The sequence below is a fragment of the Phalacrocorax aristotelis genome, unplaced genomic scaffold (assembly GCF_949628215.1).
Source record: "Phalacrocorax aristotelis unplaced genomic scaffold, bGulAri2.1 scaffold_85, whole genome shotgun sequence".
In the NCBI taxonomy this organism is placed as follows: Eukaryota; Metazoa; Chordata; class Aves; order Suliformes; family Phalacrocoracidae; genus Phalacrocorax; species Phalacrocorax aristotelis.
Genome location: NW_027441196.1, coordinates 229,244 through 251,993, shown reverse-complemented (window position 1 = coordinate 251,993; position 22,750 = coordinate 229,244). Strand labels below are relative to the sequence as shown.

General features: G+C 56.0%; 1 protein-coding gene and 1 long non-coding RNA gene across 2 annotated transcripts; both read right to left on the bottom strand.

Moving 5' to 3' along the window:
* Positions 1 to 14,177: 14,177 nt before the first annotated feature.
* LOC142051046 (uncharacterized) lies at positions 14,178 to 15,364 on the bottom strand. Its single transcript, XR_012658266.1, has 4 exons — positions 15,225 to 15,364; positions 14,849 to 14,951; positions 14,411 to 14,481; positions 14,178 to 14,271 (listed from the first exon to the last, which is right to left on the bottom strand). It is a non-coding gene; the product is annotated as an uncharacterized LOC142051046 (long non-coding RNA).
* A 168-nt stretch (positions 15,365 to 15,532) lies between these two features.
* LOC142051037 (maestro heat-like repeat-containing protein family member 2B) lies at positions 15,533 to 20,079 on the bottom strand. Its single transcript, XM_075080251.1, has 8 exons — positions 19,795 to 20,079; positions 19,369 to 19,531; positions 18,925 to 19,118; positions 17,911 to 18,048; positions 17,602 to 17,713; positions 17,248 to 17,394; positions 16,307 to 16,489; positions 15,533 to 15,730 (listed from the first exon to the last, which is right to left on the bottom strand). The coding sequence occupies exons 1-8, from the start codon at positions 20,022 to 20,024 to the stop codon at positions 15,533 to 15,535; spliced, it is 1,365 nt and encodes a 454-aa protein (XP_074936352.1). The 5' UTR covers positions 20,025 to 20,079.
* Positions 20,080 to 22,750: the final 2,671 nt, after the last annotated feature.

Genomic DNA, 22,750 nt, shown 5'->3' with positions numbered 1-22,750 from the left:
CGAGGCCTGTCCCGCAGCCCCAGGCCGCCCCCGGGCCTGTCCTGGCAGCAGCCAGCTGGGCCTGGGCCCCGCTCCGGCCTCCCTGAGCTGTGCCTCGGGGCGGCCTCCTGGGGTGCGAGCTGTGAGGCACCAATGGGCTCTCGGAGTTATACCTAAGCACGAAGGAAAGTGTGTATCTAATATAACATGCATGTTGTACTGTATCTCTCCCAGGCACTTAATCTGATGCCAAAGAGAAACTACATCTGGCAGGCAAGACAACTATCAAGCCATAACGGGGAAGTTTGGCTGTCAAAGCTTTGCACGTTTTCAAAATTGAGCTCATCTACATTTTAAAGGCAACAGCTTTGGGGACACTTCTAAAAATTTACATATACTCTTTTGAACCAATCATACCACACTTTACTGTATTTACGTATTTTGCTGGCTTCAGGAGTAGATTTCGTGGGTAATGCAGCCAAAAAGTAGAAAGAGTTCTCTTTCTAGCTACTACGTTACAGGATCAACACTGAAGAGACCCTGTAGGTACACTTCATTCGAAGTCCTGCTGACAGAGCTCAAAAGAAAAACAAGAATATAAACCTGAAGATCAGAACAGAGTCAAGCTCTGTGACCGCCTTTTAAGAAAGGGAGGCAGACAGAAGCTTATGCAAGTGTGCAGTTTGGTTAAATAGAGCTATTCAAAGCCCCGTCTTCTCTCCCCACGTGCCATTGAGTTGGTGTTTAAATGAAGAACATGCTATTTGTAAAAGCTGCTTCCTCTTCAGGAAATGAATTTATACAGGCTTTTTGCAGACGAGTCTAGCTGGAACACACGACGCTGCGGTATGAAATTGTATGACTTGTTTTCAAAAAGAATGGACAAAGGCCGTGCCCAAGAAGACCCAGCAAAAGAGTCTTTTTGTTTGTTTAAGTCACCTCTGAATTTTCATGGTAAATATCACCCCTGCCAACTTCACCGATACTCGTTCAGAGAAAACGACTGTTTCCATCCTTTCACGTACGTGCACGTCTTACCTCATACATGACTTGTCCTGATGCCAAGTGTCTTCTCTCAGCGAATGCTCACTGCAACAGATGTAAACTCACAGCATCGCCTTCACTGGAAAAGGTATAAATTATGAGATTTGGTTACAAAGCTGCTTGATAGTCCTCGTTATCCCTTCCTTAGATCTAGGCTGAAGTTGCCTTAAGAGCATTGTCTCACTGAAGGGAAGAACATAAAAGGACAAGCTGAATAGAAATCACTCAAAGGTGGAGCCAGAATTAGCCCATCAGAAACAAGAAAGTAAATACAGGATTGTAAGTCTTAAACACCCAGCATTGTTTCCAATTAGATCAAGAAAAAAGAAAACAAGGAATAAAAAAAGCCCTGTACAAAAATGCGTTACTGCCTTGCGTTTACTACATTTTCTACAGTTTTTTAACTGAGTTCACTTCATCTGCAATGGTGCATTCTGTTATTACAGCTTAGCAATTGCCATTCCCTACTCTGAGAACATTAGCTCTAACAAACATAGCAAATCAGTTATGTACAAGAAACTTTATCCTATTTAAGGGCCTTAAGTAAGAGAGACAAATCTCAGCCTCGCCCTCCCACTGCTCACAGCCCGTCAGCACTGGGATACAGCCCGCGCCTTCTTTGCCAAACGGGTATTAGGGCAAATCATGGCTCTACCTCAGACGAGGCAGCGGCCGAGTTGCAGGGGAGACACACACCATTGCCACGGGAAAGGAGTATTTCTAGAAAGCGTGGAAGGGAGATAATAGCTTAGTACAGTTTGCACCAGCCCTCATTTAGAATCAAAATAGCAAGCAGGGAAAGCAAAAAAGTTTTGAATGCACACCAGCGCCTTCATGAATGAGAACACAAATTGACAAAGGCAGCCGGAAACAACAGCAAAAAGCACAGCAGCTTGTTCGGCAAAAAGCTGACTCCTGCCGAGGAGAAGCGCACGCTGCTCTGTAACACGCAAAGCCGCCTGCCAGCAGCTTTGTTACAAGGCCTTGATGAAGACAGACCTTTCAGCACCTGCAGCCCCTCCCAGCACAGCGCTGACTGCCAGAGCAGAGACACGAGCACGCCAAGACTCCTGCACTAAGCTCTGCAAGAACAGGACACAGGCTGGCCTTTAGCCTCCTTGCAAAATGCAACACGATGACAACAGGGAGCTTTACATCAACAGCAAAGTGTTACACGACAACAAAACAGAGACGTGACCATCACAACGTATCCTTTCCTTTATACGTTGTTTTTTCTTCTCCCAGAGGTGCGGGAAAATAAAAAAAACCCTAAGCCCCAAGGCTTCCTCCTCTCCCAGATCGAGGGCTTGCTGTGACTGCGCTGCCTGGCAAGCTGCTGCAGAATTTACCTTTCCTCTTGGCTACAAGAATTCTAATCTTAGCAGCGCCCACAGTAATCTAGACAACTGTATTTTCTTTCACGTTTCCTGGAAACCAAATTACATTTCCAACCTTCTCTGCTACTCAAAGCACTACCAAAAGCCTTTTGATTATGCGAATTCTTGCTGCTCCAAGTCTCGATGACTCTTAGGAGGAAGGTGATGAGGACCTCCCTCCTTAGGTTACGAGGACTCTTCATAACCTTTACCACACAACAACCAAATTTCCCCACCAAAGGTTCTTCATGTTCTTCACGTTCAAAAGTGAACCACTTCTTTGTGGTGTAGAAAAACTCCCTGAGGCAACGGAGAGTTACAACTACATTCGATTGCAAATCACTTTGGTAGACACAGATTCAAGGTGTGACGTGATCCTTCTGAACCTTTACTTTCCCTGTTCCCAGCTTACTTAGATTTAAGAAATAAGACTTACAAAACGATGTCATTTTTTCACAAACATAAGTAACTCACAGGCTATACGCTTACGTCAGCACACAGCTTGCCTTTCCACCTCAAACTCTGAGATTTATCAGGTTGATCGGCAAACTAACACAGTGGAGCACCAACCCAACTCGTCTCTTTAGGCATCACCACCACACAAACGCTCGCTGCCAGTAATCCCACTGCAGCACTACAGACAAGCAAATCCCCACCTGGATTCTAGCAAGTCAAACCAAATCACGTTCTGGAAAGCTGAGTAATAAGGAAGTATTTATTTGTTGCATATTCTAAGGTGATAAAAATAGAGTGAATCTTGACGTTCCATTAAGTTAAGGTGACTCTTGTCTACGCTCAGATAAGGAGCCGAGGGGACAGGACTTTGTTTGAGTTTTGGGTTAGAGACGACAGGAAAAATTAGTGACATTGCACAGTGTATCCCATCTGCACAGGCACCATATTCAATTAGCAGAGATTGAAGGACTTCAGGCTGAAAGTCAATCTGTTAACCACCTCCCAGACCACTCAGTGAAGGCTGTTTTTTCCTACCCAAAGTCCAGAGAAAAGTGTGTTCTGCTCTAAAGTCACCGGCTTGCTAGTCCGAGACCGACGCCAGACTCTGCCTCCTCCCAGCGCTGCTCCACGCCAGCACAGCTCCGTCCTGCCGGCACTGGTGGCGGTTGGCTCCAACGGTCCGACCCCAACGGAAACTGGGCGGGGAGTCTCTCCAGTATGGCTCTGTGAGTCTTGCACTGGGGAGCCCAGAGCTGGACACAGCACAGGGGAAGGGTCACCTCCCTCCATCTCCTGCTGATGCCTTGCCTACTGCAGCCCAGGACTCAGTTAGCCGCCTGTGCCCCAGGAGCACTTTGCCGGCTCCAAACTGGTCAGCTGGGGGTCCACCATGTCCCCAGGAGTCTGCACAGCTGCTTTCCAGCTGGGTGTCCCCCAGCGTGTACTGGTGCAAGGGCTTGTTCCTTCCCAGGTGCGGGACTTTGCCCTTCCCCGGGGTGAGCTGCATGAGGGTCCTGTCAGCCCCTTTCTCCAGCCTCTCAGGGCCCCTCTGGTCGGCAGCACGACCCGCCGGCGCATGAGCCTCTCCTCCCACTTCTGTGCCACCTGCAAGCTGTCCGAGGGTACACTCTGCCCCATCAGCCAGATCACTGCATGTGAGCAGGGCTCACATAGTGCAGCGCAGGGCTTGCAGACGTGCACTTCGATATGGCATAACTTCTCACAGCAGGTTCAGAAATTTATTCAGTCTATTTTTTTGTTCTATATACAGCGCTTCCCCTTTTGCTTCCTGCAGGCTACTAAAAGCTGTTCAAACTGTCCCATTTTTCATTTGAACGTCACATCTCTTCACAGCGCTGGTGTTATGTGTCACACCGGGTCAGGTTGTACTCTCACATAGATGGTTAGACAGGGGGTAGCCTAGATTTAAAACCACCCTCCTGGGCACTGTCTCGCACACACTGGGGACCCCGGCAGGCTCTCTGGGGTGCCGCCTTTCCCGCAGTGCCGACTCTTGTGGCCGCTGCCTGTCCTTCCCTGCAGTGCTGCCTGCACCCACCTGCTGCGGCTGTCCTTGGGAAGGGCGCTGGAGCTGAGAGAGGCCTTGGGAGAGGCAGAGGGGGAAGCTCTTCTCCAGAGACTTGCCAGCAACTCTGCAGAGCATCCCTTTTCCAGCCCATGAGATGCTCTGTGTGACAAGGGAAGGTGCCCGTTGGTCCAAGGGATGAGGCCCTGCAGGGCTCCCATCAGGGTCCTTTGACGTGCCCATCCTCCAGCCCCCCCTCCAGGGGCTGGGGGCTCTCATCTACGTCCGCAGGCAATGTCTCAGCTGCCCAGGGATATTGAAAACAGGGAAAGACATCGGCTGTTTATGTGAATAGCATGTCCCTTCTCCCCAGGGAAGGCGGTCTGCACCTGGAGATTGTGTGTAAATATTCACGATGCTGTTAATGCTCTTTTAAATATACTCTTTTAATGCTCTTTTGAAACAGCAGTGTTGTGTTGCGCACCAGGTTTTCGAAAGCATGCCAGATTTCCCTATTTACAGTCGATGGGCATTCTCCTCAAGAGCACCAGCTCGGCTTTTGGCAGCCTGACCTCACGGTGCTCTTCAGTTTGCCAGCCAGGAACAAGTCAACCCACTACTGAACGAGCAACGTTTTCAAGGAGTGCCATATTTCAAAGTCCTACATTCTACCTAGAAAGGCCCAAGGTTTGCACCCATGACTGGGTGAGGAGCTTGACAGCCAGCCACGGATATTGCAGGGACTTGATTTCCACGCTGTTATTGGAGGAATCTATGAACACACTGCGCTTATGAATCTAGGGAGTGAAGGTGTGTTTATGTTTCACCAGTAAACATCCAGCCCTGCTCATCTGGAAAGGCAGAAAAGGACCGGGCTGTGTTCGTGTTTATCTAAGCAGTGGTTGCGTATACATGGGTGCTGGCAAAGGCATTGCTCCGACTGTGCCCATCTCTTTTGCCGGTCACATTAATTGTGTAAGTCTGCGCGTGTGTTGGTGTGTCTGGCTCTTTGGAAAGCAGCGCAAGTCTCTCGGACACACACACGGCAACAGCAGCGGCCACATCCATCAGGCTGGGATAGGACGAGCCTCCTGGGTGCGATAGTCCACCTGATTGGGCTCTAGCGGACCTGGAAGGAGAAATCCCTTGTGTTCACAAGTCTGCTGCATCTGGCTGCTCCATCACAGAGTGGGGAAGGAAACGCAAAGAAACTCTGCAGCAGAGATCACAGGGGTGGACAGAGGGGCAGCGCTGGCCAGGCTGTGAAAGTCCCCCTCCCGAGGTGACAAGTGGGGTGGGGTGTTCCAGGGGAGCAGTGCTTAGGGGCGGGGTGGCACCCCATGGGCGTGGCTGGGTGGGTGGGGAGGGCGCACTGTGAGGTCACAGACCCCGCTGTGCCGTGCCATGATATATTGTGCTGTGCCGCGGGTACAGCTTGGCCAGTGCCGGCAGCAGCAGCGGTAGCAGCAGCAGCAGCGGTAGCAGCAGCAGCCGCAGCAGCAGCAGCACGGTGCAGGCACGGGGGACCATGGCCCCCACGTGCCTCCTTATTATTCTCCTATTGGTGGCCCTGCAAGCCCGGGACGCCCAGGCTGCTCCATGGCAAGCATGGGGATTAGGTAGGTGGGCAGGCGAGGGCTGGCATGCAGCCCTGGGCAGCGTGGAGCAGCGCCCAGCGCACATTGGGGTGGTAGCGGGGCCGGGACCATGGTGGGGCAAGGCTGGGAGAGCAGCAGGGCTGGGCTGAGCCAGGGGAGCCATGGCCGGCTCCAGGGGCAAGTGGGAGGCAGTTGTGCTGCGGGGAGGCGCAGGGGGCCGCGGCCACTGCAGGGGGATTTTCCAGGTGAATGGTGGGGCCGGGAGCAGTGCCGTGGGGTGAGAAAGCATCCCTAGAGCTGGCCCTGTGCCACCCAGTCCCGCTGCAGCCTTCCCGCAGCCTGCACGTCGGCGCCAGCGCTGCACAGCAGAGCAAGGCAGTAGCCTTCGGGAGCGCTTCTATGCCGGGCTGGTGACAGCTGTGCCCGGGGCCGTGGCTCTGCCGCTCCCCAGCTGGGTCCAGCTTTCAGCCTCGGGGATGTCTCTCCTGGGGAGACATCCGCTCAGGAAGACGGGAGCATTCCTGCTCTAGCCCTGCAGTGCTCTCCTTGGCAAACCCAGGTCCCCGACACACAGCCCCAGCCCTCAGCCCGGGGGAACAGATGGGGCAGCGGTGGGGCACTCCCACTGCCCAGCAGGCCCTTCTCCACGAGATGTGCAAATGACCATTTTTTCCCTCCAGTGCTTCCACGTTGGCCTCTTTTGTGCACAGTAGAGATCTCCCAGTAAGAAATCCCCAAGGGGCCGTATGTCCATCCGGTGCTTGAGGCGTGTGGCACACGGCCTGGAAACAGTATTTTGAGAGCTTCCAGGTGCCAGCCAACAGGCCACTCAGGCCCCTCTGCGGCTTTGGAAATCTCCACCCGTGTCATTACCTGACCCCCCTCCAGTCACTGCAGGTCACTGGGAAAGAAGTCGATCACAACAGCTAATGGAAATGTGCTTGATTACAGCCGTGCCTCCAGGCCATGGTCTCCAGGCGCCTCAGGCAGATGTTCTCTGGGAGCCTCAGGATGATCCCACAGGTATGTCACTTCAAGGAATGTGCATTTAGGGTTGAAGATGCTGTTCATGTGAAATTTTACTCAACAATTTCTTGGCCAATGCTCAGACACGCAGAAGAGCAGAGAGGGCACGGCTCGGGCTCGGTGATGTGCCCTGGGATACTCTGCCCTGCGAAGGTGTCTTTGACAGCCCCTCCGAGCCTCTGCTGCTCCCAGTGGCTGCTGCAAAGCCCGCGGGCTCTCTGGGCTTGAGTTCAGAGCTGGTGTGAGCTCCAAGGAATCCTTTCTCCCGAAAGCTCCATGCATGGTGTGCATGAGGATGCGCAGGCACTTTGGGGTCGCTGAGACCGGCAGACCCTGCCGGGGCTGCAGGAATGCCTGGCAAGGATGGGAGCCTGCTCCAGCCGGCTCCGTTGTCCTCCTTGATGTCTGAGGTCTCTCGGTGACACCTCACGGTCAGGGGCAGGTGAGAGCTGCACACCCAGCTTGAGGCCCGACAGCTAACTTGAAGGCAGCTAAAATGAGGGGCTGTGACTTCAGCCTTGGGTGGTTTAGCTGTCTGTTTCCAGCTGTGTTTTAGAAAACTTGGCTCTGGTTTTCCTCTTGTTTTGGGGGACTGTGGGCTCTTTGCTGCCACTTGTGAAAGTGCCCAGAACATGGTTGCAAGAGCTTGGGGTTCAGCCTGCCGTCTGTGTCTGTTGCCCTTACCGTGTGATGGAGTTGGCATGATGGGACGTGCTTCTCCAAAGGGCTCTTTCCCCAGCGGAACTGGGTGCAGCATCTTCCTGTCCTCTCTGAACAAAGTCATTTACCATCATCTTGAAGTCTGCCGAAAATGAACTAAGTGCAAACAAGAAGATGCCATGCAATCTCCTAGGCTCTCAGTAGGTCAGCTTTTGCTGTCTACTGGTAAACTGGAAAGTGCCTAGTGCTTAAATTTTTCTCTGCGAATGACACATAGTTCGGACTAGAGACGAGGTGCACCCCCAAATGCCCAGGCTTTGTTTCTAAGTGTTATTAACGTATTTTGCCTCCTGAAAACACCACGCTCCTGATGAGGAACGGTTGCTTCTCATTAAAGTGACCCTCTTTCTAAAGAGATGGACCGTGAGACTGTGGGGAAGGAGGCGCTTCAGGAAGGAGGCGGTCACGCGGTGCCAGTCTCTGATGAAAAAACAGCAGCAATTCAATCAACAGGCATGCCAAGTACTTGCTGCCCCCCAGTCATCCAGGGTCACATATCAAAAGCGCTGGGCGTCTGCAGGCTCCTCCCCTGGTGCCGCTACTGCACATTGGGTCGGCAGCCAAACCCTTAGTACAGAGCTAGTGTTCTCAAAGAAGCCAGGAGCGGCTCTCTGAGGATGACGGTCGTCTCGGGGCTGCGGTGGTTATTGCCATCAGCGGGCCAGAGAGATGCTGGTAACCCTCTGCGGATGTGGTGGAATGCTCACCTCCCACCGCAGCCCATTCACAGGATTTTCAGACCTCTGCAATTTTGGGAGCAAGGCCACCTGAGCCACGTTCAGTAGATGATGGGAAAGACGACTCTTAATCAAATGTCCCTCCCTGAGTACCCCGAGCTTGCTGTGAGTCCCCAGAGGCCCTGGGCACAACAGAGGGGGATCCCTCCTGTGAACTGGGGTCCAAAGGGATTCGCTGCTGGGGCAGAGGGATCCTGCACCATCCTTCTGCATCCTGTGGGCCTGAGCCATGCTGAGGCTTTTCCTTTCTCTCCTTCTTGGCAGTGCTGTCCAACCCCGGGGAAGCCCACCGCGCCAGGACGTATGAATTTTTTCAGAAGAGTGCAGGTACTGAGCAGTCTTGCAGGGGCCATAGGTGGGAGACAACTCCTGAGAAGTGGAGGCGTGCAAGCGTGCCCACGCTGGAGAAAAGGCAAAGGGGGAGAACAAGGGTCAGGTGTCTCCTGAGAGGGCCTGACTCCATGCCCTCGGGGTGTGGGCACTGGGCTGGGGAGGGAGAGCTGGGGGTGGCGCTCCCCGATGCAGGGATGGGTTTTGTCCGTGCTGCTCAAAGGGGCGGTTGGTCAAAGAGCTGCGCTCCCCCATGTGCTCTCCATCTGGCCTCATGAGTTCTGTTCCGTGGGACAGCTTGTCCCAACGGGTCAGAGAGAGTCTCCGTGCAGCGGCACCAGCAAGCCTCGGAGAGCGAGGGTGGGCGAGCGCCAAAGAAATTGTGTGCAAATGGGAAGGGTAGCCAAGAAGGGGGAGCAAACCCATGGCACGGGGAAAACTGGGTTATGGCCATCCCGGAGTGTAGGCAGAGGTGAGAGGAGAAAGAGATGCTCCAGAGTGCATTGATTTGCAAGGGCTTTGGGACTTTCCTTGGTTTCTACTGAAACCAAGGAAACGTTGCAGCCCCAGGATGTTCACTGGTTCAGAGAAGCTAACAAAGTGAGGACAAACATCTCCTGGCAACGTCAGGCCTCCTGTGAGATTACCAGTAGCACGCAGGACACAGTAACGTGCAGAACTGTTCCTCCAGGTGTGGATGGCAAGAGAAGCTCAAGCGACACGGATCCTAAGGATTTCCAGAAGTTCTGCATAGAAGGTGCCGTGGCGGTCTTGGGGTCCATACTGCTTGGGATGTTTTTTTGTTGTCTGATCCACCTGTGGAGGAAGAGAAGACGGTGAGTCGTTGGGAGGTCTTTTGCCAAACTTCTGCATGAGATGGCTGCTATTTGCTGAGACTCATTTAGAGGCAGGGTATTCTGGAGAGCTGAGTTTTAACTGGCCTCTCAATTCGTGGGCATTCTTTTCTGTAACCCCTTCTTACTGAGACAAATGTGGGTTAAAAGGGACCCTGCTTGGACAAGAGCAGAGCCAGTGACCGACATAGGCAGAGGAAGGTCAGGAAGTAACAACAAGGCATGACGTTGCCGTAGAAAGAGAGAACTGCAATAGTGACATCTCCCCGCCAGTGAGCCTAGCGGCAGAAATCACCCTGCTAGGTGATGCTGTAAATCCCAGAGCTTGCCCTTGGCCAAGGTGTCCCAGCAGCTCAGGCTGTGGTGACAAACCTTCCCAGCTCTCAGCTTCTGGGAGCAGAGCCCCACCCGAGGGGTGCGGGGCGCCCCATTTTCTGCACAGAGCTCTCCGTGCCCACAGCTCCCACATGCAGCCGGGTTCCCAGACCCCGTGGGGCGCGCAGCTCTGCCCCACACCCTCCGGGCACCGCAGGCGTGGCAGGGCCTCAGCAGCCTCCTCTCTCTGCAGGCGCCTCGCCGCAGCTTCGAGAGCCCGGTCCGACACCAGCAGCTGCCCCTCACGCCCGGACAGCTGGACTGACCCCCCCAGCCCCTCCGAGAGCTGGACCCGATACCAGCAGCCATCACGTGTGCCTGGGAAAGCGGCCCGCCAGCCATGGGGCACCAGGGGGGAACCAGCCCCCACTGGCCCGGACAGCCGCCCGGCCTGCCTGCCTCCGCCCCCGCCGCCTCCGCCCCTGCCCGCGTGGCTGTCCAACTCGGCCAGCAAGGTGTTGCAGGAACGGCCCAGCACCCTCCAGGCCTCGCAGAAACGGAAACCACCCCGTCGCCCCCCAAGGCCATTGCTCCAGCCCTCCTGCCAGGGCCTGAGGCAGGCCCGCCAGGGTATGGATTTGGGGGGAGAGGATGAATTGGAGCGACAAATGGGCAACGACGACAAATCTGAGTTCCTTCGATGATGAGGTCACGCACCTAGCTGAACAAGGGAAGTCGGCCAATGTGATCTTTTTGGATTTCAGTAAAGCTTTTGCTACTGTCTCTCACAGTCTTCTCCTGGACAAACTGTCCAGCACAGAGCTGGATAAACACGTCATGCAGTGGGTGAGCAATGGGCTGATGGGTCGGGCTCAAAGGGTCATAGTCAATGGCTTACATCGGGCTGGCGGCCAGTCACTAGTGGGGTTGCACAGGGCTCCATCTTGGCTCTGGTACTCTTTAATCTCTTGGTAAATGCCTTGGGTGCAGGGCTTGAAGGAATACTAACTAAACTTGCTGACGACACAAAACTGGGAGGAGCTGTTGGCACTCGAGGGCAGAGAGGCCCTGTAGAGAGACCATAGAATCACAGAATCATTAGGGTTGGAAAAGACCTCTAAGATCACCAAGTCCAACCGTCAACCCGAGACTACCATATCTCCTAACACTACCATGTCTCCTGGACAGGCTGGAGAGCTGGGCAATCACCGACTGTATAAAGTTTAATGAGGGCAAGTGCCTGATTTTGCCCCTGGGGCATGGCAACCTGGGATATACAGACAGCCTGGGGAACGAGGGGCTGGGGAGCAGCTCTGCAGAGCTTCTGCCTGAGCAATGGTGAGCCCCAGGGCAGCTATTCCCATCTTTCTGCTTTAGGGGCTTTCTGTTCTCTCTAGGCAAGGTTTCAAGGCTGACCGTCCTGGTTCTTTCAACCCTTCGATCTCACTTATGATTTTTCGGTGTCTTATTTCCTGAGGTTTGGGGTCTTTGTCTCTCTCTAGACCTCGGAGTGTCGTAGGGTGCAGCCGGGTGTCCGTCACGTCCCTGGCTTCCCTAGGAGAGACGCTTGCAAGTGAGGGTATGGGCAGAGTGATGAGCTGCTACTGCTTCATTAACAGTAAGGCGATGAAAAGGGAAACCGCGGGCCTGCTGCCGAATCGAGCAGATGAAATAGGAAGAGGAGGTGCAGGTAGGTCAGAGCTGCATCCTCAGAAATCTTCCTTTCCTCAGTCTCCACGAGAAGGGTCTCCCAGGCCTGTGTGCATCAAGGCAGGGTGTGAGGAGAAGAAGCAGAAGCAGCAGTGGGCAAGGAGCAATTCAGGGGTGGTTTATTTAACGGAAGCTCTTAGAGTCTGGGGGGCTAGAGGGGCTGCAGCCAAAGGGGCTAAGAGAGCAGGCCAAAGTCATAGTGGGGCTGCTCCGTATCATCTCTGAAAGGTCATGGAGAGGAAGTGAAAAGGCATCTTTGACTTTGACTTCAGCAAGCCTTTCAATAGCATCCCCAACAATAGCCGTGCATCCAGGTGAGCAAGTTCTGGTCACCATGCCTGGGTAACCAGTTGGGTCAAATGCCGGAGGGGCGGTTGGGCTCAGAGGCTTGTGACTAAGTGGTTCATACTCTAACTAGAAAGCAGTACCGACAGGAGCATTTCATGCGTCCATCTGGAGACCTGTCCTGTATAACTTCTTTATCAGTGACCTTGAAGAGGTGATGGAAGGCACGCTCGTCAAGTTTGCAGATGATGGCCTTCTGGGGGAAAGCGGCCAGCCCCGGGGAGCTCAACCGGCGAGAGGCATGGGCTGGCATGAACCTTAGGAATTTCAGCAGGGAGAAAAGCAAAGCCCTGCCCCTGCAGCAGCCTAACAAATCACAGCCACAGAGGCTGGGCACTGCCTGGCTCTGGAGCTGCTCTGTGGAAGCAGCCCTGGGGACCTGGTGGACGGTGAATGGCACATGGGCCACCAGCACGCCCTGGAGTCAAAGGTGGCCAAGGCCATCCTGGGCTGTGTGAACGGAAGCAGAGCCAGGAGACCGAGGGAAAGGCTTAGCCCCTTTGAGGCAATCCTTGCTAGTGCAGTTCTAGAAGACTGCCTCCAGGCTGGGTTTGTAAAGCGTGGGTATTGCACCGCCTAGAGGGACCCCACGGCAGCCTACCCGTTCCTATGGGGGGTTCTTTAGACGATGGTCCCAGGCTCTTTGCTGTTGTGCGTCACACGAGGATGGGAGACAAGAAGGAGAATTTGATACAAAAGAGGCTCAGGTGGGAGATCCAAAGAAACTTTGCCCCTAATTTTGGTGTAGGTAAATGACTCGCTCCCTCTCTATGCAGAACTGTTTGTATTTGATTCGAACAGTGTAAAACCTTTTCTTCTAAAGAGGCAATTACTTTGCCAGAACAAGTCGTTCACGGCCAGGGCTTCCCCAGCTCTGTTACGCCTGGCTGTTGTGGTGGCTGCTCCTTCGGCTCCTATGTGACTGACCAAAACAAACCCCACACTGGAGAAGCTAGGCAAGGATGATGGGCTCACGGAGCTCAGAAAATAATGTTAGGAGGTGACTATGGCTGTTGTAAAGCAAGCAGAACTTGCCTCAACACCAAGGGGACTGGATGGCGCCTTTTGTTGTCGATTCATGGACGTATCAATTGAGTGGGTAAAGTAGTTACGTAATGGTCTTGCCTAAAATAATCATTAGAAAGTATTATTGCCCTGAGCCAGCTAGACCAGCATGGGAGAAGTGTATATGTGGTGGTAGGTGGCCCAAGCCAGCATAGAGTGTAAAAGTCAAAAAGCCGGCAAAATATACTTGGAAGAGAGAAATGGGCTTCAGCTGCCTTAAACCCATGTACTCCTTCCTGGCGACTGGGGACACCCAGCATCCTGACAGTGAGCATATGGAGATAGGTAATGGGAATCCTATTTGCCATCTGATTCCGCTGTAGAGTGCAATTGCTCTCTTCTGCTTCTGTTGGGATTTCACTATCATGTGATTTCGGTATATTCAGTAGAGAGCGCTTCTCTTAGTAAAAATCCCCTACAACATCAAATATCCTCAAATAAGTAAACTTGATATTAAAACCTTAAACCCTCCTCATGTGGAGTCTCCCAACGACCCTAGTCAGGGGGTTTAGCACTGTGGCACCCTGTCACCTGCCAACTAGCTGAGAGCGTGCTCTGCCACGGTGTCTTCATCACTTGTGAGGAGTGGACGTTGCATCAGCACCGCTGCCCAAACTTGGCACACCGCTAGTGAGCGATCCTCTCACGGGGTTTTGTGCCACAAATTGCAGCCCTCTGGGCATCCACGGGAACGTTTTCAGTCTCCCTCCACAGCCTCTTATCGGACTCGACCTTTGTCACCTCCTCAGTGAGGGTGTTATGGGAGATGGTGTCACAACACTACCTAAACCCAAAGTGAACAAACCCCTGTGGTCCCCCATGTCCCAAAGGACTGAAGTGAGGCCAACCAGCTTGTGCCACCCTGGATCTTCTTTCTGGCCCTTCCTGAAGACAGGAGCCACATTTGCTTTCTCCCAGTCCTCAGGAACCTTCCCCAGTTGCTGCAACATTTCAAGGGTCACTGAGAGCAGCCTTGTGGTCACATCAGCCAGCTCCCTCAGCACCTGTGGGTGCATCCCCTCAGGCCTTGGCACGGCCCTGGCACGGCCCCCCGCCTCTAGGAAAGAAAGATCACTCTCCATCGGCGTGGCGGTCAAAGGAGGTTTATTGCCATAAGTACCCCCGGCTCGCAGTGGTCACTGTCACAGTCGCAGAAGATCTTGTCTGCCTCTGGCCGCGGGCAATAGGAAGCTGCAGTGACACGGGAGGGGCGATGAGGAGCTGCCCTTGCTGGGTGCTCCTCTCCTGCTCCGAGCCAGGCCTTTTGCTGCCAGGCCTCCAAGCTCCTCCCTGACCAGCAGAGCCAGAGCTCGGCTCTGCTCAAACCTACCTGAGAATAGGAGCCTCACTCCTGCTGCCGGCAAGAGCCGCTAAGGCCTCTTGCTTTTTCCAGGATGTCTCCTAAGGCATGGGACAAAGAGGTGAGTGTCAAGGCACTGCCCCACAGCCCTGGCTTGTGGCCCTCCCCTACACCTGGGACGTGCTTGGGGAGCTGGAGGGGAAGGCTAGAAAGATCAGAACTTTACAGTCGCGACATAGCAGCCGCCAGAGCTGAGCGTCGCCTCGTGCGGGGTCCAGCCTCCCCACCGGCACCCGCTCTGCAGCCCTTCTCCTACGCTCGCACTGAGCCCTCGGCAAACCCCTCTGTGGCAGCCCTCCTAAGGCCGGCCCCAGCCCTGGCCTCCCTGGGCAGATGGGGAAAGCGCAGGCCACCGTGGCCATCTTGGCAGGGAGGAGCACAGCATCGGGCCCCAGCCCTGACTCTCACCTAGGACTGCAATGGTGGCAGAGTGCAGCGCCTGCCCGTTCTCGAGGTGGCGGCTCCTGGCGATGCTGCGGAGCCTCTCCAGCACAGCAGGGGCATCTCTGACCTAGGGGCAAGCAGAGAGGCACAATTTCTTCTCTGGCCAAAAAGACCCCTCTGCTGACCCACGGCCGGTTGGCTGGGTGGGCCACAAGGGGAAAGGGAGAGAAAAGAGGGAGCGAGAGAGAGAGCGCAGGTGTCCAGAAGGGGTGGCCGTGCCTCTGCACCAGCTACCCGGCTCGCACCCTGCCCACCCGTGGCATGTCACCTCATGCTCCCCTCTCGGTTCTGGGGAAGGGCCCTGCGGCCGCAACCTCTCCCCAGGGCACAGCTCACTCACCAGGCAATGGCAAACCTCGTACTGCAGCTCGGCTGCGCTCAGACCGATGGAGGTGATGATGGTCTCCTGCACCCGCTCTGGCCCCAAAAACGGAGCGCAGAGATAGAGAGCGGTCCTGCACACCTGAAAAAGAGAGTCGAGCCACGTCGTTCCTCCCCTGTGGGAGCGGGTGGGGTCCTTGCCAGGAAGCTCGTCCAGCTGAGCTCTGCTCAGCTCACCCCCCCAGCAGAGGGGGCTGCCCCAGACGCAGTCTCCGGGCAGGGAGGGCACTGGCTGCAGCAGTTCGCCAGGCAGCTTTCTATGCCTTTCTACGGCTTGCTACGGCTTTGCAAATGAGATGTGGGGGCTCTTGCATTGGAGACTTCAGGGTCAGGATCCCGGAGGTGCAAGAGAAGGCTGACCCAGGTTTCCGCCACTTCCCTGGCGAAGAATGATCTCTTCCCTGAGGCGGAGGAGGCCAGGGCGGCGTAGAGGCTGAAGGCCGAGGAGCGAAGGACCTCTGGCTCCTGCAACTCACAGACCCCATCTGTCAGCTGGGTAATGAGGGCACCTCCTACCAACGCCACTTCAACAATCGCGCGCTGCCCGTGGAGAAGAGCAGCCCAAGAAACAGCTCTCGTCCACTCATTTCCACCCTCAAGAAACCAGTACGTAAACAACCAGAACAAGAATCAGGGATCGGTAAATCAGTGTGCTTGAATACAGTGCTTTGGAAAACAATGGTTTGGAAAGAAGGTCACCTCATCCAGATTCCTTCCCTGCCACCTAGGTCGTGAGTCCCGGAGTGACTCCCAATACACAGGGAGCCTCCGGGCACCTAAGCAGCCTTTCTGGCAGGGGAGCCATGTAATGCCTGGGAAACCACAGGAGCGCACGAGAAACCCTGCCGTCCTGGGGCAGACACAGGCACTTGACAGCACAGCCCACCCTACCCGCAGAAGAGTGGGGGGAAAGGGTCCAAGCAGATGTTCAGCCAGCAGAGAGCCTCCACGCAGCACGGGGAGGCCCTGGGCACACACCGTCCCGCCTCCCTCCCCGCCCCCACCTCTCAGACAAGCAGAAGAAAGAGTTGGTTCACTCACAGCCTCAAAGAACATCTTGGTGGACCTGGCGACGTCTTTGAAGGCAGACCCCAAGCCCTCTGCCTTCAGCTTCCTCACCACCTCAGCCAGCACCAGCATGCTCTCAGCAGCCACCTCGGGACAGGTGGTGTCCCTCAGGCCCCTCTGCAGCGCCTCCAGAATGGCCTCCTTGTGCCTTCGCACCTGCAAAGCCAAAGACCCCACAAGCTTCTCACGAGTCCTGGCCCAAACAGCGCCTCTTTACCATTGCTTATGTTTTGCACCAGGAGGCGCTGGCCTGTTCTGATCCCCTCAGGAAAGGGGCTCGAGACTCTCTAAGATCTCTTCTGACATGCTCTTTGTCAGAGCCAGCACTTCAGAGAAAGAGAGGCTAATAAAGGCAGTCCCTTCAGGTGCTGGGAGCCCTGACTCGTGCAGCCCTGCCTGCGCCTCTGATCCCCACGCAGGGTGCTGTGCAGACCCCACCCGTGGGAAGGGTTAGGCCGGTTTGGCCATTTGAGCTCTTACGGGATTGTCCTACAAGGCCTCAAGCCCTGGTACATGGGGGAGCTGCCTGCAGGCTCCTTGGTCGCAGTGAGCCGGCCAAGCTCCTCCTGAGGCCAAGGGAGATGCACAGGGCAGCACAGGCTTGGGCCCCCTCGGGGGAACTGTTAGGGGGCTCTAACTCCTTGACGGGCAAGAGTGTTTGGTCAGGAACCCTTCATCTGCCAGGGGCTGAAGTTGCTAGAAACCGGCTCAGAGGGGATCTCAGCCCAGGAAGCCTTGTTTGGCGCCAGGTCCCCCTTTGCCACCCTGCGGACATCAGAGAAAGGAGCGTGGCCTTAGGAAAGAGCCCCGTTTGCCTTTGCTAGCCTGGCCAAGCTCTCAAAGCCCCGTGCAGCTCTCCACCAGGTTCCTGCCAGTGAGTGGCTGCAGTCAGAGAAGGGAAAAGCTGGTCTCACCTCCTCGGGTGCTCTCCTGACTGCATTGCCCAGGCCTCTCGCTGCCATCTGCCGCACAGCGCTGATTCCGTGCTGTGATCTCTCCACCAAGACGCCTAGGACACTCTCCAGGAACTTCTTCTCCATCATCGGGGGGTCCTTCATCAGCTACAATAAAGCAACATGCCCGTGAGTGCCAGGGTGCCAGCCAAGCCCAGGCACAGCACGCGAATGGGCTTCAAAGAAATGAGGATCCATTGGATCCACTGGACGGTGACTCTCTCCTGGCACCTTCTTCCCTCAGAAGAGACATCCCAAGCAGCACTTTCCTAAGAGAAGCCCTCTGAAGCCTTCCTCCCCGCCCTGTTGCCTCACCTCAGCAAAGAAAGCCGTTGCCGTGAGCTGCAGGTTATCCGAGCGGGAGTTCAGCCACTGGGAAAGGGCCCATATCACTCCCCTTGAGACGAGCTGGTTGCGAAGCAGGACGCTGCACATAGAGCACAAGAAGGCGACACACAGTCATGCGGCAAGAGCACAGGCCACGACCCAAAACTTCCCCTGCTCCGACGCGGGCGCTGTTCAGCCCTGCAAGGCAGCTCCCTGGGCACACGGGAATGGTCCTGGCAGCCATTTCCCTGGGCACAGCCGCCCACAGGACGGTGAGGCGCAGCCCCGGGGTCTCACCTCGTCAGGAGGCACACACCATCGGCATGAGCCCGCGGGTTTTCGAGAAATGCCCACGCTCCCTGCCTCCGTAGCAGCAGCAGCCACCTCTTCTCCATGCATCTGCTCAGCACCAGCTCTAGAGCCTCACGGTAAGGGCTGGCAAAAAGAAAGCCCAAAGACATCGCAAATCGCAGCACTTCTGGGGAAGATTTGCTGTGGTGGAGCTAAAAAGCTCTGCCGCCGTGGGAGGTGTTGCTCCGCTCATCCCACACGGCCCCGTGCTGGAGGCCAGGTACCCCTGAAATGACGCTTGGTAGCATTCAAGTCCATAAAGCTCTCAGAAAATGGACATTTTCATCCTTTGCCATGCCTCAAGCCACTGGCAGCGCAGGGTCCCTGGGCTCACTCGATGCCAGATGCCCAAGGCGCTCCCTGAGGGCTCGTCTCGCCAGCATTTTATGCAGCAGGACTTGCAGGTCACAGATAGCTCCAATTTCCCCCAGCTCTTGAGGACCAGGAGCGGGGGCAGAGTCCAGTGCTGTCAGGAGGTGACCCAATGGGTCCGCCCACCGACAGATTTTACAGGCAGGATCTCTGCTGCTACAGCCAAGCCCTCTGGTCATGCCCTGCCAGGCCGCAGATTAGACGAGCTGAGTCTCTAGGACACCAGACCACAGATGGCCATGGCCGGAGCTGGGCCACCGCCCCCGGGCCAGGAGGGGTCTCCCCGTCTGTGGGCTGGGCCAACCCCACGCAGGGTCTCTGCCCGGTCAGCGGAGGGAGAAGAAGGACACGCTGCCGTCAAGGCTGCACAGGAGGCAGGATGAGAGCAGTTGGTGGTGCCAACCCCACAACCCCTTCCTCTCTGGGAACAGGTGGTTCTCCAGGAAAGAAGAGAAGCCAAGACAGCCCTGAACCGGCCGCCACGCCAAGGAAACAGGGCAGGCCAAAGTGCTCCCTCAGCACCACAGACGAACACGCCTGGGTGGGGAAGTAAAGCTCCCCAACTTCCCTGCCCCTCCTGCTCCTTACCTGCACGGCTTGTCCTCACTTCTCGGTACATTGAGGAAGAGTCCCCTCCGGCATCTCAAAGGGGGGAGCAGCATCTCCTCCCCCAGCACCTTGCTGACCTCACCCAGGAGGCCTGGAAGGAGGCGGGGAAGCAGGCGCCGGACCCTTTCCTCGGTTGGCAGCACGAACACCACCTCGGAGATGGCACGGGGGAGCTACAGGGAAATCCAGCCAAGAACCACCTGTTAAACAAGGGCTTTGCCCACCAGCGCAGTCCCTCTGCCTCCCCTGGGGGCTCTTGCTGCCTGCAGGTCTCATGCCAGGGACAGCAGCGAAGCACCCCGGCCCCTCTACAGCGGCACCGCTGAGACGCCCTGGCACGTCGCCCCTGTGCAGTCCCCCCAGGCATTTGATAGTTAGACAGCGGATGCAAAGCTGCGGGGATGCCTCTGCCTTCGAACATACCGTGAGGGACTCCAGAGCAGCCTGGCTGTGGTCCGGTTGGTGAGCGGAGGAGTGGGGCCCAGGGTTGTTCTCTCCCGCTGCCTCTAATTTCTGTGTTAAGTACTTCAGGACCTGAACCCCCAGGACGCTTCTCCCCAAGGTCCTCCACAGCTCCATCGCGTCCCTGCAGGGGAAGAGACGTTCACCCCTGAGCTCACATCCCTGGTACCTGCGGTGCCCTCACTAGAGGCCAAACGCTCTCCTCATCAGCAGTGGGGCTTATGATGCCTGGTTCCTTCCCGAGACGGGAGCACACAGCCTTGCAGTGCTCAGACCTTTTGGGAGGCAAGCGACCTTCTTCTCCACTGGATTCCCCCTCACCCAGGACCCAGGCAAGCCACAGGGTCTGTCTTTAACCACAGTGGGGCGAGGTGGGAGTGCACAGACCTGTCCACGGGCAGCCGCTTCTGGAGGAGGCTGTCCACCACGGGCTCATGGTGAAAGCGGGCCAGGAGACGCACCGCCTGGAGCAGGAGGGGCCTGTGGGTGCTCTGTCGCATGGTCTGCATGCAGCTGTGGAGGATGTGCAGGACTTCTGGCACCTGAAAGGAAGAAGGTGGGAAAGAACGCCGCAATGCCCCTGCCGCCACCAACTTGAAATAGGAGGGCAGCAGCATTTACAAATCCTTTACATTCCTGCAGAATTTAAAAACCCTTTAACTGCAAGCCTTTGGGAAGACCCACAAGTCCCTGGTGCTCTGCTGCTGTACATTTGAACTCCCATCGCTCCCAGGGACTGCCCCTTGGAAAATCTGCAGAGCGAAGAGCGGCGAGGACTGATGGGAACAGCCCCATGGGATGTCCTCTAGGAGATCACAGCTGCTGCAAGGCTGAACTATTGAAATGAAGGGTTGAAATCTTCCCCTTTGGAGGGGAACAGAATGTGCCATTGCTCAAAGGGCTCAATTCTTCTCAGGCTGCTGCCTTCTCCAGCTCGCTGAACTGCTGCAGCCCTCAGGGGGAACTGGGAAGAACCAATACCTGCCGTTTTTCCCCACCAACTCCCCTGACCCTCTTACAGATTCCAGGCCCTGCTCTGTTCCCAGATTAGGATTGGATGCTTACAATAGTGGAGCTCCCAGGTACTCTGTGGCAACCCGAACTAACCTTGAAAGAGACAAGAGCGTAACACCAGGGCCGGCAGACTACTGCGCAGGAAGGGCAAGGCAGCCTGCCATCTGCTCCTTCGCTGCTTCTCCAGGGCCAGGGCCACCCTGAAAAAGTGCCGGGGTTCAACACTCCCGGTGAAAGGGCACTTGGAGCCTTGGAACCGGCCAGCCATGACCACGGGGCTACGGCTCATCATTTCTGTGCCAGAGCCACAGGGCAGATGAACCCGTCCTCCCTGCGAGGCCCCTTGGGGCAGCCGTACCGAGCACGGGTGGCTGGGTATGGCCTTTGCTCTATGGGGAGGTGCTTCCTGGGAGCAGGATCTCTCACAGACACACTGGGAAAACCTCTTCAGGCCTGGATGCCGGAGAAACATCTCTGTGCTCCTCCAGATCTCACCAAAACCAGGGCTGGAGGAAGGCTGCTTTGGTGGGCCCAGGAAGAGCAGGTCACCAGGCGCCTTTGCCGTCAGGTGGGTCTCAGCGCTGCTCTGCAATCGGCTGTCACATCCCTGAAGGACGCTGTCCTGCGCACGGTAGGTCTCCACTGGGTGTCCCTGGGGACAAAGATTGAAAGGAGCAATTTGGTTTGTTTTGTCCCCAATCCTGGAATGCCACGAGAGAGACCCACCACCCCCAAGTCAGCTGTGTGACATGGACCCCATGTACAAGCTGCAGACATGGGTCAGGACGGCTGTGGGAAGCAGGCAAGGCATTCTGTGGTCAGAAAGCAGAGCTGGAGACAATGGGGAGGGAAGCCCAGGGCAGCCGGCAGCTGGCAGTGGGGCCCAGCAGAGTGCAGCGCCCCCAGAAATGCCCGGCTCCCTGAGCCTCGGCCCTGGGACTGCAGCACGGGGCCGGCACCAGCTGGGGCTTTGCTGGGAAAATCCAGGCAGGGTGACCCTGACACCCTGCACTTGTTCCTCACCCCGGGATCTGACAACCTCTCTCCCTGCCCATCGCTGCCATGGGATGCAGAGAGCAGCGCTGCTGGCCCCTGGTGTGGTCCTGAGCCACCTCTCGATGGAGGAGTCTTTAACCAGCAGGCCTAAAAAGAGGGGAGACTCTCCAGAATTAAGCTGTGCTTAACATTTTGCAGGCAGTATGGCTGTAGAGCTGCACCATGGTGCTGCTCCTAGGGACTGTGCTAGAAACAGGGCGGCTGCCTGTATCTGCAGGCAGGCAGTGGAGTGTTGCAGCAGGAATGATTGATGGTTTGTGCGGCTGTTGAATGGGGTCAGCCTTTAAACGTGTCTGACCTGGTACGCCTGGTTCCTTTTTCCTTGCAGGTTCTATTTAGAGCTAAAATAGTACTTTTTTAAAAAAAAATAAAAGCAAAACCAACAAGGAAACAAACAAAAAAACCAGTCCTGGCCACTCTGCAAGGCGATGCTGGTCACCAATATTAGGACGCAGGATTGGGCCCAGGGCAGGGCTTTTACAGGCAGCACATTTCTTGAAGGCTCCCGGTAATGCAGTTCCTGGCCAGTGATCGAGAAATGGGGCAGCTGCCCAGAGTTGCTATTTTTGCTCTCTCCCCATCGCTCTCTGTCTGGCTCCCTGACCCCATTTTTCAGTTCCTCCCTCTCTATCTTTAGCCCATCACTGGTTATTTCTGTCTTTTCCTTCCTTCCTTCCTTCTTTCTTTCTCTTTCTCTTTCTTTCTCTCTGACTCCCAGCCTGTATTGTCTAACTCCGCCCTGTCTGTCCTGTAGCCTGTTACTCTGTTTTCCTTTCCCTACACCTCTCTCCCGCTCCCTGGCCTTCTCCTTTCTCTGTTGCCGTGTCCTCCCTCCTGGCTGCTGTTTTCCCCTGTGTCCTGCAGCCTGTGCCCTCTCTCCCGCCTGTATTCCCCACTCAGCTGGCCCTGCTGCTCTCGGGGCCTCCGTCCTGCTCCTGTCTGCTTTTCTTCTTCCTGCGTCTCCACCCTGGAGGCCGCGGCTGCTGTGCCCTTCTGCGCCTCCTTGTCCTGACCCACAGCCCTCTCTGCCTCAGTCTCTCGGGGTCGTTTCCCGCCCTCCCCTCGCCCTGTGTCCCGCTCTGCGCCCCGGCCTCCCCCTTTCTCTCTCCCCGCTGCCTTTTCCCTCCGCCCCTCTCCCCTCTGTCCCCCTGCCCCGCTCCCTCTGCCACGTCTCTGTCCCTGCGCTCTCCTGGTGCCTTTACCGTCTCTCTGACCCCCTGTCCCGCTCCCTCGCCCGGAGCCCCGCTGCCCCCTTGCCCTCCATCTGTTTCTC

Coding starts and splice junctions, on each gene's coding strand:
- LOC142051037 (XM_075080251.1), bottom strand. CDS start 20,024: ATGCTGCTGCCCTCCTATTTCAAGTTGGTGGCGGCAGGGGCATTGCGG. Junction 17,714..17,910: donor GGTGTGTGCCTCCTGACGAG/GTGAGACCCCGG, acceptor CTCTATGTGCAG/CGTCCTGCTTCGCAACCAGC. Junction 15,731..16,306: donor CCAAGATGTTCTTTGAGGCT/GTGAGTGAACCA, acceptor TGTGAGTTGCAG/GAGCCAGAGGTCCTTCGCTC.